The sequence below is a fragment of the Otolemur garnettii genome, unplaced genomic scaffold (assembly GCF_000181295.1).
Source record: "Otolemur garnettii isolate 467f Iridium unplaced genomic scaffold, OtoGar3 scaffold00017, whole genome shotgun sequence".
In the NCBI taxonomy this organism is placed as follows: Eukaryota; Metazoa; Chordata; class Mammalia; order Primates; family Galagidae; genus Otolemur; species Otolemur garnettii.
Genome location: NW_003852412.1, coordinates 29,064,547 through 29,079,482, shown reverse-complemented (window position 1 = coordinate 29,079,482; position 14,936 = coordinate 29,064,547). Strand labels below are relative to the sequence as shown.

The 14,936-nt window shown below is 40.6% G+C and overlaps 1 protein-coding gene across 1 annotated transcript in view; it reads left to right on the top strand.

The window, feature by feature from the left end:
* The window catches only part of SPATA9 (spermatogenesis associated 9), a 30,332-nt gene that overhangs the window by 7,555 nt on the left and 7,841 nt on the right, over positions 1-14,936 (top strand). The window contains exon 3 of the mRNA XM_003785988.3: positions 2,956-3,183. Within this exon, the coding sequence (XP_003786036.1) occupies positions 2,956-3,183 (228 nt within the window). The remainder of the gene's footprint in view (positions 1-2,955; positions 3,184-14,936) is intronic.

Sequence of the window (14,936 nt, the reverse complement as noted above, 5' to 3'; positions counted from 1 at the left end):
ATAAATAAATAAATAAATGTAAGTTAATTAAAATCATCATAAATTGGTGACTTTTTGAAAGGAAAAATCTTATCTAGCACGTGAAGGGATATAAGTAGCCTCTATTGTGTTGTCACCTTCATACTCACAGAGCCATGAAACCCCCCCACATGTCCCCCCAGCACCTGGCCTTGCTTTCTGATACAATTTTTAAAAGCAACAAGGAAAAAACCAACTCGGAAAAAAGTTGGTTTCAGGTTTTGTGGCAGGGAAAATAAAAGTGGTCAAAAACATTTTGTTGTCAGAAATAATAATTATTTCAAAAATATCTAGGACAATATCAAAAAAGGAAAATATTTTTAAAACCATGAAGGAGAGCACAGGTATTAATGGTAACAACTGAGCATCAAGAAGAAACAAAGATAATATTCATTAGAACAGATTCTTTTGGAAAAGCCACACATTCTTTTCTTCTTTTGTTTTTGGCCAGGGCTGGGTTTGAACCCACCACCTCCAGCATATGGGGCCAGTGCCCTACTCCTTTGAGCCACAGGCACCGCCCTTTTTTTTTTTTTTTTGGAGACAGAGTCTCACTATGTCACCCTCAGTAGAGTGCAATGGTGTCACAGCTCACAGAAACCTCCAACTCTTGGGCTTAAGCGATTCTATTGCCTCAGCCTCCCAAGTAGCTGGGACTACAGGCGCCCACCACAACACATGGCTATTTTTTGGTTGCAGTTGTCATTGTTGTTTGGCAGACCCAGACTGGATTCGAACCTGCCAGCTCCGGTGTATGTGGCCGGCACCCTGGCCACTGAGCTACAGGCAACAAGCCAAAGCCACACATTCTTGATACCAAAACAACAAAAGATATGCTAAAACATTGTTTTAATGCACACTTGAATTTTAATAAAACTGTTTGTAATAAATGCCATATTTTGGTCAATCTCCAATTATGTAAACCTGCATGAAATTTTGGATTAATAGATCTCAACTACAGATAGGCCTATTTTTATATAGAGATAAAAATTTAGAAAGACAATGCGAAAGAAGGGACAGTTGAATGGATCCATCCATTGTGGTGTTTATGGCAATGGCTTAAGATTAGCTACGACCAATACCACGTAGGTGCATGAAGCCAGTGAATCCAAGCCGACATGTCTAAACAAAACGAAATAGCTTACAAAATAGGGAGGGGAAACTGCAGAATGTTAATATTTTGCAACTGCAAAAATGAGGGGACCCCCAAACACTGAATGTTTGAACAAGAAGTACACAGATTTTCAGAAAAGGTGGAACTGTATATATCCTGTTTCTGTATCCCCTGGCATTACATTCCTCTCCTCATGATAATAAACCGTAATGAGAGAAAACCTAAGTAAATTGTATTCGGAAGTAAAATCAGCTTATTCTAGCTACTCCGCCTTGAGGAGGAGTTGGGAGAGGATCCTTGAGTGGATCCTTGCAGTGAATCACAAAGTCACAGGAGAAATTGAGCCTGTATGTTCAGGAGCTTTGGATACTACAGACAGTGGGAGTTCTCTCTCAGGTGTGCTCAGGACCAAAGTGGATAATGACGTCAGGTGGTTGCACCTGCATGTTATTTTGTTTGCTCTTCTTGATACATACTATTTTCAGGATTACTCTCCTCTAACGGGGCTTGGAATTGAGGTGACTATAGCGGTCCACAATTCAGCTTGCTCCTCTACTGGTGGTATTGACTAGGAGGGTTGAGTCTACAGTAATCCACATATTAAACCACAACAGGAGCTTAATGCTGCAGAGATGGGCACTCAGGGATGGGCTAGAATATCCTTTGTCTGCCTCCATCTACAAATGCTGACAGTAAGAGAAGTCCCAACTCTGATGACTAAACTGCAATATTAAAATTATTTCGGATAAAAGCTGATACATTTTAAATAAATATATAGCATGTTAGCCCTGAGACAAATATATGAAATTTATTACAGGCAAATAATCCTATAATGAATTTTTTTTTTTACATCCACTTACAAGATAGTTTATGTTCATTTATTTAGACTCAAGAAATAAATATTTAGAGGAACAAAATTGCTTGTTTGTATAATTAGCTAATAATTTTTCCCAAGTCATACTAAAAAGCTAGAATAGTCCATTAAGTCACTGAGATGAATACTGGAGCTGGACTTGCCTGTGGCCTGAGATGTCTTCCCAAACCGTGAACGGTCCCCTGGGCTCGCTCACTGGGAGAGCAGAGAAAGGCCTACACGACATGTGTTTTTTTGTCAGAATGCTGATAAAATTTCTGAAGTTTTCTGACATTCTTAAGCCTGTTGATATACAGGGTTGTATACAGGGTATATATTTTTCTTCATATATATACATAATGTGTGTATGGTTTATTTCATCCTTTAAAAATTTTAACTGCTAGAAAAGAGATATTAAAGCAATTTTATCAAACTCTAGGTATTTATTAACTATAGTACAATATGATTTATCTTCAATCCTTTATTAGTAGTCAGTTTTGACAATTTTATAAATTTTGGCTTTATTATCTTTGTGCATGTACAAAAGAATAAGATGCTAGATCCAGGAATTTCCTGTATGTGGAGAAAAACATTCAAAATGTTCTATCAAAGAAATTTAAGCAGGGAAATATTTTAAATTGTTTGAATAAGTATTATTGTTTAAAGTAATTCAAATATCGAATCCTTGTTGACTTTTGAAAGTGCTCTTTAAAATTTCAATGCAGAAAAGATATAACTCCAGAGACAAAAAAATGAAACATTTAAATCTTTTGTGTCCTACTTAAATTCTAGATATTTATCATAAGGAAAAAATATACACTCATATAAAGATTAAGTGCACGGCGGGGACAGAGTGGGTTGCGCAGGGCCGGTGGTTGCCCGCGCGAGTGCCCCGCTGCGCAGCGGGTCTTAGAGGCGTCCTGAGCCCCACTTTCCAAAGCCACTTACTTTCCAAAGGCTTCTTTTTCAGAAAGGAGAATCTGCGCAGAAAACTTCCAAAATCAGGATGGCTATTGCTTTAGCCAAGATTAACCGGGGAACATTAATCCGAGGATTAAACAGCATATCCAGCTCCTCCAAGTCAGTGGCCAGACTCCTGCAACCTCAGCTGGCGTGCAGACTCGTGGAGCTGCGAGACATCTCCCGCCGGCTGCTGCGGGAGGTCAACGCGCCGCGGCAGCCGCTGTGCAGCGCTCAGGTACGCGGGGAGGCCGGCACAGGGTCCCCTAGAGTCCCTGCTCAGACCCGGTGCTGTACGCCACACATTAACCTGAAATTAAGAAAGAACTCCTGGCCCAGCGAGGTGGCTCACACAAGTAATCCCAGCACTTGGGAGGCCAAGGCAGGTGCATCGCCTGAGCACACAATTTCGAGACCAGCCTGAGCAAGAGAGAGACCCTGTCTCTAAAGGGCATTGTGGTGGTGCCTCTAGTCCTAGCTACTCGGGAGGCAGAAGGATCGCTGGAGCCCGAGTCTGAGGTTGCCGTGAGCTGTGACACCTCTGCACTCTACCCAGAGAGACAAAATGAAACTCTGTTTCAAAAAGAAACTATTTTAAATTTGAAAAATTAAAATGCACTGCATTTAGTTGTCCCACATGTAAAACAGATGTATTTCAATGAGAGAAAGAAATGTTTTGCGTTCATCCTTTTTAAAAAAATAGAGTGCAGCCTCTGGTTTAAATCTCAAAGGGGAAGTAACGTGTACTTTTTTTCTATCTCACTATTTAACTGAAATATATGAAACTGTCAGTTTCAAAAGTTTCAACTTAAATATGAACATGCACATTACCACTTACTATGCAAACCCCAACAAATCCTACAAGAAGCCTTAAAATCGTTGTGTTTTGTCCCTTTTTGCTTATATCTTTGTTATGTTTTCAAGATAATCTTTGACATAATGTATTATATACTTTGAGTATATTTAACTAGAAATCTATTTTGATAAACTCAACAATATCCAAGTACATTTCAAATGACATTTCTCTACATTGTTTTACCAGGTTGTAATATATTTATATTTATAAATAAATCTATTAGAGGGGCTCTAATATATTTTGTTAAGGATAATAGCTCTTAAAAAAATTTCAGAGCTGATTTCTTGTTTTCTAAACTTCTTGGCACAGAACTGTAGGTTTTCGAGTCTGGGCATTCTACAAAACATCCTACATTTTTGCTACAAAAAAATTCAAATTTTGTTTGCAAGGCTGGCATCTTAAACCCAGAATGAATCACTTTGAATTCTTCTGTTGAAGGGGACAGAAAACCAGGCTCAAATAAAGTTAAGCCAAAAAGCAGATTTGTGTAAACAACCCAGAGGCGCTGAGATTCCAGGCGGAGCTGGATCAGGCGCTCCTAGGACGCCTTCCAGACCCGGTTGCTCTTTCTCTCCGGTCTCAGTTCTGCTTTGTCTAAGTTGACTCCATTCTTAGATTGGCTTTCCCTTCATAACACAAGATAATTTGCAGCATTCCTAGAGCTGCTTTCTCCCAGGGAGAGTGCGTGCTCGCGCGTGAGCACCTCTGACCCCGCGTTCCAGGCAAAGGCCTAAGGTTCACTTTAAAGCAGGGTTGTGCAGCTGCTTTGCTCTAAAGCAAGGCTATGAGATGCGCTGATTGGCCTGGGGCTGGATTACCTGATTTACCCCAGGCTACTGACCAGAAAGTAGTATTAACCCATATAGGAGTATTGTAGTATTAACCCAAAGGAGTATTGACTCCTTTCAACTCTGGGCATTTTTTGATTCTATACATAATATAAATTCATTTCAGAAAATATTTGAGAAGACTATGACTCTAGGTACCTACTAGCTACCAGTGGAGGAGAAAGAAAGGGATAAAATGAGGAATGAAATAAAATACTTGTCCTTAAGAAATGTAACTATGCTGTACAGAATGTAACCTAATAATTAAAATATGAAGAGGGATGCAATGATTAGTTGGGGTTTTTGTTTGTTTGTTTGTTTGTTTGCAGTTTTTGGCCAGGGCTGGGTTTGAACCCGCCATCACTGGTATATGGGGCTGGCGCCCTACTCCTTTGAGCCACAGGCGCCGCCCAATGATTAGTTTTTATCCTAGAAATACATACATTATATACCATATATACTTTGCTACAAGTAAAAATAAAATGTACAACAATAAAAAATATGGAGTGGGTGAATCTTCAAAAACAAAAACAAAACAAACAAACAAAAATATATAGAGTTTATATTATATATATGGAATGGGTGAATCTTCAAACAAAAATCTTGGTTCCTTCAAGAAGATGATAAAATGGATGCTGGATAGCCAAAATATAAATACCTCCTATGCAGGAGTCTCTCTTTAATAAACAATTTTTACATTTCCAGAAACCACTAGACATTCCACCTTTTAAAGCAGCATTTATAAAAGGCTTCCTTATAATGCCTGATGTCTGAGAAAGTAAAGAGTAGTTGTGTTTGCTAACCACTGGCTTCTTTAAGAACTATAGGCCTTTTTTCCTATATATTTTTTATTTCAAATTAATATAATTAACAAACACAGATGTTTAGGTTACGTTGTTTTCAGTCCTAAGATGAAGTTCAAGTGGTAGTTGAGCCCTTCTGTATTTTTAGATCATCAGAAAGAACCATAGCTGAATCAGAGCATCACACATTCCCCCTGAAATATCTTTCTGAGTCTAATGTTTTGCCTTGCTGTTTTCTTTTCTTGCATTGTCAAACCTATAGTTTTAATAGAAGGTTGATAGAAGAAACAGCCTTTGAAGAATATTTCTATATTTAGCATGAAATCATGTTTAAAGATTGTGTCCATTATGTTATTCAGAATCTCCCTTTCTGCTTCTCTAAGTCAGAACTGCGAAGGGTCTGAGATTTTACACTACTTGCCAGCTAACAAATTAGCCTGCCATAGTTATACACACACACACAGGCATACTTGTGTGCACACACACAAAAAGATGCTAGAGCCTTGGCCCAGGGGTGCCACTTGTTTATCATTCACAGCGAATCCTCAGCCAGAGCAGTACTTTATGTGAGTTCCACATGCTTAAGATCCACAGGGCAGTGTGACAAGGGCCAGGCATCACCTGCCCATGCAGTATGAGAGGAAGCCCAAAATGAGGAGACTCAGAGATTTTTATGGCACATCTCCCCAGCCTCTTCTGGGGTGGAGAGGTGAGAAAGAGAGAAGAGGGGGAGAAAGATATTTCATGACTCTAGACTGTGAGTAAATGCCTCAGGAAAAGAAGTGCTCTGGCTTGTCTGGGAGGCAGTATCAAGATCTCCCAGCTGGATGTACTTTCTCTACTTTATGAAGCTTTTGCTACTCAGACATGCTTTTGATTTCTCAGAATGCCCAGTCTGAACAGGAATGAGAGAAATCCATGGAGAATTGCCTTCCAGCACACTATAAAATTCAGTGGCAGGGGGAAAAAAACCTACCTTTCCAGTCGAACTTACCTGTCTCCTTTTGTCCAGTAATGAGAACTAAAAAATACAATGTGTTAGTCTTTTTGTCTTGACTGACAATGAGTTTCTAATGTGAATTCAGAGACTAGTTGTTTTAACTTATTCCAGGAACATGAAATAAAGAAACAAGGCTTTTAGGAGGGACTGAGTGAATTGTCCAAGGGCCATTGTTAACTCTGGCTATCTCCTTTGATGTCACTTCAAAATCAACACTTAAGGAATCTCTTGTCCCTTGCTTTTTTCCTAATTGTTTTAGGATCTAGCTTTAATTTTTTATTGGCTGGGTTGGGTTTGAACCTGCCACCTCTGGTATGTGGGGCTGGATCTAGCTTTAATTTTTTAATTAATTTTAATTTTTTTTTTGGCCAGGTTGGCTTTGAACCCACCACCTCCAGTATGTGGGGCCGGCTCTAGCTTTAATTTTTTAAATTCTTATCAATAATATATTTTAAAATACACAAAAATACACCAAATTAATTGATACTATATTGCCTTCAGATCTTTCCTTTACAAAGAGATACAACTAACCCTACTCTAACTCTTCCTCTGCTCTCCCCGACCAGAGGTGGTCATTATCCCCAAGTTGATGTGAACTTTTCCATGCATACTTTCATATTTCATTGCATTTGTATCTTTTAACAACCTATAATATTTTTCTGTGTAGATTTAAATTTGTGTAAATAATACTCTGTGTACTTATGCTTCTGAAACTTCCTTTTTTTACTCAAAAACTTAATGATATATGCAGCTGTGGTTTATAATTTCATCTTCTTTGTGGTATTCCATTATAAGAAAAAATAATCCACAGTGTATTTGATACTGGAGAGATGGACGATTTAGTTTCCTTCTTTTTTTTTTTTCTGTTACCAACAAAGCTTCAACGAACTTTCTTAAAAATGACTCCTTGCTCATATGTATGAGACATTTCCCAGTTGTACATCTAGGAGAGGGATTTCTGGTCAGAAGGGACAGCTTCAACTTTCAGCTATTGTCACTGTTCTTCAGGAAGTATGTCCTTTCTTTGTGATTCTTGAATTTGAGGAAACCTTTACCAGTTTGGGGGATTTCTTAGCTTTTATTTCTTCAGACACGCCTTTCTCATTCTCTCTCCACTTTTTTTCCTGGAAAGCCTGTTAATAGACATTGGCTCTTCTTTTTTCTATTGTTTATGTCTATTTATCTTCCTCATGTTTTCCTTCTCTTTATCTCTTTTTGACAAATTCTGAGTAATTGCCTCTGAACTATCTTCCAGTTAACCTGTCTCTCCCTCTGAGTCTAATACGCTTTTTTTGTTCAGTGTATTTTAAGTTTGAAACATCATATTCATCATTTTTGAAACTTCTATTTAGTATATTCTCCCAAAGTTCCTACTTTTTTCTTTTCAAAGTGTCTTTTACAGGTTTATGTCCTCAAAAATATTTCTTTAATCAGTGTGAACATATTTACATCTGCTACTTTCAGTGGTTATTTTAAGTATTTGAGAATACTAATTCTTTTGATGCTTGTGATCTATACTGTGTCTCACTCATAGTAGACAATTTTCTTAAAATTTCATTTTAACTGACTTTTTCTTCAACAGAGTTTTATTTGAAAAAAAGAAAGACAGAATGGAATCCCTTCTTGCTGTGGTGGTGGCAGGGTCACGCCAGAGCAGTGTTTTCAGCCTTTTGTTAAATCTCCCAGCACACTTGAACCTAAAGTTAAAACTTCTGTGGCACACTTAAATAGTGTTGATGAAAAACCAAAAAAAAAGAGAGAGAGAGAGTTATAAAAAAGAATATGCTTAATGTGCTTTAAATTTCTTTCAAAAATAGTTTAATTAATGATCTTTGAAAATGTTTGCAGTATGCCTAAGATCTTCTTCACTGCACACGGGTTGAAAAATCACTGATCTAGAGGAATTTTTCTTGTGCTCCAAGGGTCTCAGCAACCTGAGACCAATCTGTATGTTTTTGTAGCTCAGGTTTTCCTGGATCACATTGATAGGGAGAATCCAGATCCCTGTGTAAGGTGCAAGGGTGGGAGCTTTGCGTCTGTCACAGGAGAATATCTCACGAGACTCTCCCGTGGGCATCCCAGATGGAGACCAGCTTCCTTATTTTTTGTATTGGTGGATGCAATTGTTTAATTACCAATTTTATTGAAATTGCCACTCTGCAAAGCCTCAGTCACCACCTCAGTACTTTAGGATCCAGTAACCTTCCCCAGAGTTCCTGGGATATAAGCTCACACATTGCTGCTGAGAGAGCCACTGATGTACAATCCATTCGTTGGATTTCATTTTTTATGGAATTCCAGATATTTTTGTGTGTAGGGGTCCATGTTGCTGGAACCAGATGTCAGTTGCTTTAACTTTTTAGTATCTTGCTTTACAGGTTTTAATATAAGCTTGAAGTTTTGGGAAGTAAGCAAAGTATAATTCTACTTTTTCATTTATTCAACAAATATTTATTGCAAACTTCACATGCAAAATCCCTAGTTTAGATTCTAGGGATTCAGAAATGTCTCACCCTTGCCCTGTGGACTGTGAGGCTTGCTAGGTAAATAAGCAAACAAGGCTAGTCAGCGGAGGAGTGCGTGACCAAAGTGCAGCCTCAGCAAAGGGCCTGGAATTCCAGAAAGCAGTCAGTGGAGGCATTCTAGAAGATAAGGTGCTGTCTATGAGCTTGAAGGAGGAGGTGTTAGGCAGATGAGAGCAGGAGAATCATTCCAGAAGTAGGAGAGCACGTATGATGCTGCTGAGGTGAGAGACGGTGTAAAATAAGTAGTTCCATAGGGCTGGTGTGAAGAAGAACCTTTACCCGGGTGATACATAGTAGCCAGGGCAGAGAATCAGAACTGGGTGGGAGGAACTAAGTTGTAACAAGGAAGAAAGCAACAAATCTCAAGCCCTAAAGGCTCAGTGAGGATGGAAGCTTGAACGTGAAGACAATGGCCTGGGAGTCAGGCTGCAACGCAGGAACTTACAGGGGTGCGCCCAAGGTCAGCTGCTCTGTGCTGAGGGAGGTGCCCCGGCAGGCAGAGCTCAGCTTGCCCAAAGTGGATTCCAGCATCAGCTCCTTTCGGACTCCTCAAGCTGCCTGTGTCAGGGTGGAGCATTCTGTTGTGAGGAAGCAAAAAGGGTGAAAGTTGAAGAATGGAGAAGCAAGAATCCAACGCACTCAATTCTGATATGAGGACAACTGACGCTAGTACATGGTGGGGGTGGGGCCTGGGGGAGCGGAGAGAGGGGGTGGGGAGCACGGTGTGTCACACACCTCTTGAGGGCGGGACACAATTATAAGAGGGACTTTACCTAACAAATGCAAGCAGTATAATCTGGTTCTTTGTACTCTCAATGATTCCCCAACAATAAAAAAAAAAAAAAAAAGAGTGAAAGCTACAGTTACTATGCTCTGAGAGTGCGTGAGGATGTCACTTCATAAAAACTTAGCTACAGAGGGGCAGGTGGCCAGGTTAGCATGTGGGAAGGTGCATTTCTGGTATCTGCTCTGTGCCCTCCGCCTGGTCGTTGAGGTAAAGGTGAGGAATGACGGAAGCTGCCTTTGTACCTGGAGCATCTTAAAGATTCCACTGAACTCTCCTGAGTTACATTCTGTCATAAATGTGACTGAGAATCCTGAAGGGGGATCACTTCCCTCAGGGACACAGAAATAGAGGAGCATTTTCATTAGGACACTGCCATAGCTAGAATAGTGTCCAGCCTCTGACCAGGGGAGTTCTGGACGCAGCCTGCCTGCCGTCATGGTCTCCCCCAGGCGACAGAGATCGGGGCTGCTCAGGAGCCCTCTCCCTGCCGTCCTGGGTAGGAGTTCAGCCCCGGAGCACTCCCCCCCTCCCCGGGGCAGACTGCAAGATATCGTGCTAAGTAGAAGCTACCCAAAGATGCGACTGACACAGGTGATCTGAGATTTTTTTTTTAATTTCAGATTGATATGAGGGTACAAATGTTGTTTTTGCTTCCAAGGTGAAGTTGTAGTTGAGCCCTTCCCCCAGTGAGTGTGTGGTTTACCCCAACGCCCCACTTTGTGTGAGACCTTGTCTGTCACCCCCCTCCTGCCCCCTCCCCTTCCTTTCTCCACTAGAATATACTTGTGGTTTTCTTTTATGCAGGCCTGTGGTTGTCTACATACTGGTTTCATATTAATATTATCTTCCTATTAGTGTTGAGTACATCAGATACTTGCTTTTCCACTGAAGAGATTTTGATGGCCAGTATGATGTGATTTTGATGGCCAGGCTGGCCATCTTGTCAGAGGCTCCCTCAGCAGCTGGCTCTATGACGCTGAGCCAGGTTGCTCCTCCAACCCAACCAGCTTTAGCATAATACAATCAAGGCTAGTCTAATAAGCCACCTCAGGACTGTAGAACTCTCAGTGGAGAATTCCTGGTGGCTGTTGACATCCCCAGCGACAGTCCTTACAGAATGTGCATCTGCTCAGCCTCCTGGGCTGGCAGGGCAGAGCGAAGCCTGCAGCTGCTCTGGGCTGCAGCAACCTAGATGATCCACTCAGATGCTGACTTCAGCCAGACACGTCAGCCCCCAGACAGAGCTGCTGGTTTTGGCAGGCCAACGTGGGGCCCCTAGACAGAGCTGCTGGTTTTGGCAGGCCAACCTGGGGCCGCAGGACTGGGAGCTTTTCCTATGATAGAGCGTCTGTCTAGGCACTGGCCAGCGGCCTCTGAAAGCCTGGGCCACGGTGGGTCCCAGTGAACTCCCACTCTCCTTTCAGGATGAAGGTCAGGACCTTCTCTCAGTAAAGTTTCTCCCTTACCCCCACCCCCTAAGGTAGACTGCAGTTTGGGATAAAATTTATAAACCTCGTCAACATCAGGAACTTCTGCAGGTCTGTGATGGGCCTGCCACGAAGCTAACTTCCGGGTAGAATCCAGACCAGAGCAAAGAAAATGCAATCCCCGGACCTTGAAAATACATACCACTCCTTCAAGTGGGTCAAAAGGTTGGGTCATTTGCATCACTACAAGACCATCTGTTGAAAAGCTTGTTTGAGAGCAGTGTTCCACAGGATGTTAACATGGGGTAAACTCAGTCAAATAAACTTTTTTTTTTCTTTTACTCTGGACAACTAGAAGTATTTGCAGCATTCGTGAGTGTTGTGAGTTGCTAAGCAAAGACATAGTCCTGTCACTCTTCCCCATTCATAGAAAATACCTCTTTCCCTGGACCTATGTCTGAATAGCAGTCAGTGTTTCTTGCAGCATTTGTTTGTGGCTCCCTGAGTTAGAGTTTACTCCGCCTCCCCTGGTATTCCCCGTGAAGGAGGTTTGGACGGCATAAACTATTGGGGCTGCCAATTCCCCAACCTTCAGGTCATATATAAGTGGATCTTTATTTTCTTAACTGCTTGTAGTGGCTTTTTTGTAATTTATCTCATTAGTGGAAATAAGATGAACACAGATAATTCTTTTATGAGATGAAGCTGTGAAAATTATGTGGGAGAAGTTTAAAGGTTGAATGTTTTACTGTTCAAAAGAAATAAATGGGCATAACATTGATACCAAGATACTTTTAACTCAAATATGGAAATAAGGAGGAATTTTATAACAGGGATAAGATAAAAATTTTGAAATAGGACTAAAGACTCCCATTTACCAAATTTCTGTTTATTTATCTCAGTTTTTATCATGTTCCTTCTGAAAGCAAGCCAAAAATGAAACAGCATGGCTTATAATATGAAAAATATGTCCTGCAAGTGAGTCATAACTGAAAAATGGCAACTTGCCAGTAGCCACATAAATTCTGGAAGATATTTTCTACAGGGATGATTTGTTGTTACAGGAATAAAAAGTATTTATTAAAAGCATTAAAATGGTAAACGAGTGGTCCTTAAGCAAAAAAAGATTGATTATTCAGAAGCATAACATATATCAAATACATAACTTATTTTGAAACTATTCAGTTTCAATTACTTTTAGATAAAGGAAAAAAATCTGAGAAAGGTGCAGCAGAAAGTGCAGTTTCTCCTGCAGCCACGGCTTTTATCCTTGATGGCCTCCTGGTTACTGACTGTGGACCTCCCGCTAGGCACCCACAAGCTCAGGACTCTGTTCAGTCTGCTGGGCAGCATTTTCCTGGGATGTATCTGCTCCCCTACTCCCTGGAGAGTCCGCCCTCTTCCTGTGTGACTGCCTTCAGGCCGCCTGTGAGATTCAAAGCCGGGCTTCTGATAGCAGGGAGACGTGGCAATGGCCTTACTTCCTGTAAACTCTTCCCAGGAGATCTCTTTCCTAGGATCTGCGAAATTTTGTGGGTTGACTTACGGAGGGATTAGGCTAAAAGTACTTCCACCTATCCCTACATTGAGGAGCTGGTTTGGTCTGAAGAGTAAGGAGGAAATCAAACCGCCTTCCCTGGACTCTCAGGGCCCCACTCCTTCTCTTAGTTACAGGGTAAATAGTATTCTTGGTTTCAGCATTTCATAAATCACTTAAGGGTGAAGAAGGTAAAGTGTAGTGGGACAATTTTATTCTTCATTCGGTAGTGGCCCCATTAAGAGAAACCACACTTGTATTTTCGTAAAGTTCTTTTTTTGTTTTTTTAGAGATAAGGCCTTGCTATGTTGCCTAGGTACACCTTGAACTCCTGGCCTCATGCAATCCTCTCACCTCAGCCTCCCAAGGCATTGGGATTACAGGTGTGAGCCAATGTGTCTGGCTTATATTTTTAATAATTTCATGTATAAAAATATCGTATGTACTTTGAACTTAACTGAGAAAATAGAGAAAAAAATAAATAATTTAATCTCTCTAAATCTGTATTCTTATTTCATAGGTTTTTAAGAGGATAAAATGGGACAATGCAAAGAAAGCCACTGCAGTAATTAATGTTCTATAAATGTTGACTCTACAAAGCCACATTACTAAAATTTAACAGCAGTTAAAATTTTGGTACATATCTGTCTAAACTTTTTCTATGCAATGTTAATTGTATTCATTTCAACCATAAATGTATAGGACATAGAATTTAAAATAATTTTCATTTACTTATTTTATTTTATTTATTTATTTATTTTGAGACAGAGTCTCACTCTGTCACCCTGGGTAGAGTGCCGTGGCTATCATAGCTCACAGCAAACTCAAACTCCTGGGCTCAAGCCATCCTATTGCCTCAGCCTCCCAAGTAGCTGGGACTGTAGGTTCCTGCCACATTGCCAGCTAGTTGTTCTATTTTTAGTAGAGACAGAGTCTCACTCTTGCTCAGGCTGCTCTTGAACTCCTGAGCTCAAGTGATGTACCTGCCTCTGCCTCCCAGAATGCTGGGATTATAGGTTGAGCCACCGTGCCTGGCTGAAGTATACAGAGTAGAACACAAGTGGTCAGTGTATAACTTCACACATTTTCATAGACTGAACCCACAGCAGAAATCTCCTTGTGCTGCCTTACAGCTGCTAACCCCACCCTTGCAGGAAGACCATTTTTGTTACTTCCACCAGCACAGACTAGTTTGGCCTGGCTTTGTATGCCATATAAGTGGAAGTAATCTCACCCATGATGCTTACAATTTTGAACCTTGCTCTTTCTCATATATCACAAGGTACTAATAATACCTCCCATGTCCCTTAATGCTGCCCGTGTACATTTGCTAAGCACCTTACAAGCATTTTCTTTCTTAGCATCAAAGAAAACCTGGAACATAAATATCTGCTATTATCCCCAAGGTGGAGATGAAGGACTGAAGGGAAGAAGTAAATTGTTTGAGGTTTCATCACTCATAAATTCTGAGCCTGGAGACAGCCTAAGTCTGTTTGCTCTGGAGCCTGTCCTTCCCTCCTCACTGGCATTTCCAGGGCACCACAGCTGTGTCAGCAGCACAGCTGAATGATCGGGTTAAGTGCCTGTGTCCTGGTTTAAATCTAACTTTGCAACTTACTGGTTATGTTCCCATGTCAAGTTACCCACATCTATTTATGTTCTCTGTTTGTGGAGTATTCCAACAAACTCCAGAGGATTGTTTTAAGAATTAAATGAGAATGTTTATAAAAGCATACAAAACAGGACCTGGTACACATGCAGTAAAAAAGAATGAAATCCTATCATATCATTTGTGCCGGGAATGAACCTGAAGAATATCACATTAAATGAAATAAACTAGACACAGAAAGACAAATACTGCATCATCTCACACATATTTAAAATCTAAAAAAAAAAAAAAAAAAAGAAAGAAAAGAAAAAGAAAAAGATGGAGAAGCAGAGAGAGAAGAGCATTTACCCAAAGGACGGCAGGGGAGAAGGAGGGGAGGGAGGGAAGACGGCAGAGGTTGGCCAAGAGGGACAAAGTTACCATGAGGAGGAATAAATTCTGCTGTTTTGCACAGTAGGGTGACTGTGGCTAGTAGTAAAACATTTTATATCACCAAACAGCTAGAAGAGAGGCTTTTAAATGTTCTCACCACAAGGAAATGTACATTTATGAGGTGACAGACATTAGCTACCTTGATTAGATTATACAACATCAAACAAAACATCAAACTTGTACAACTG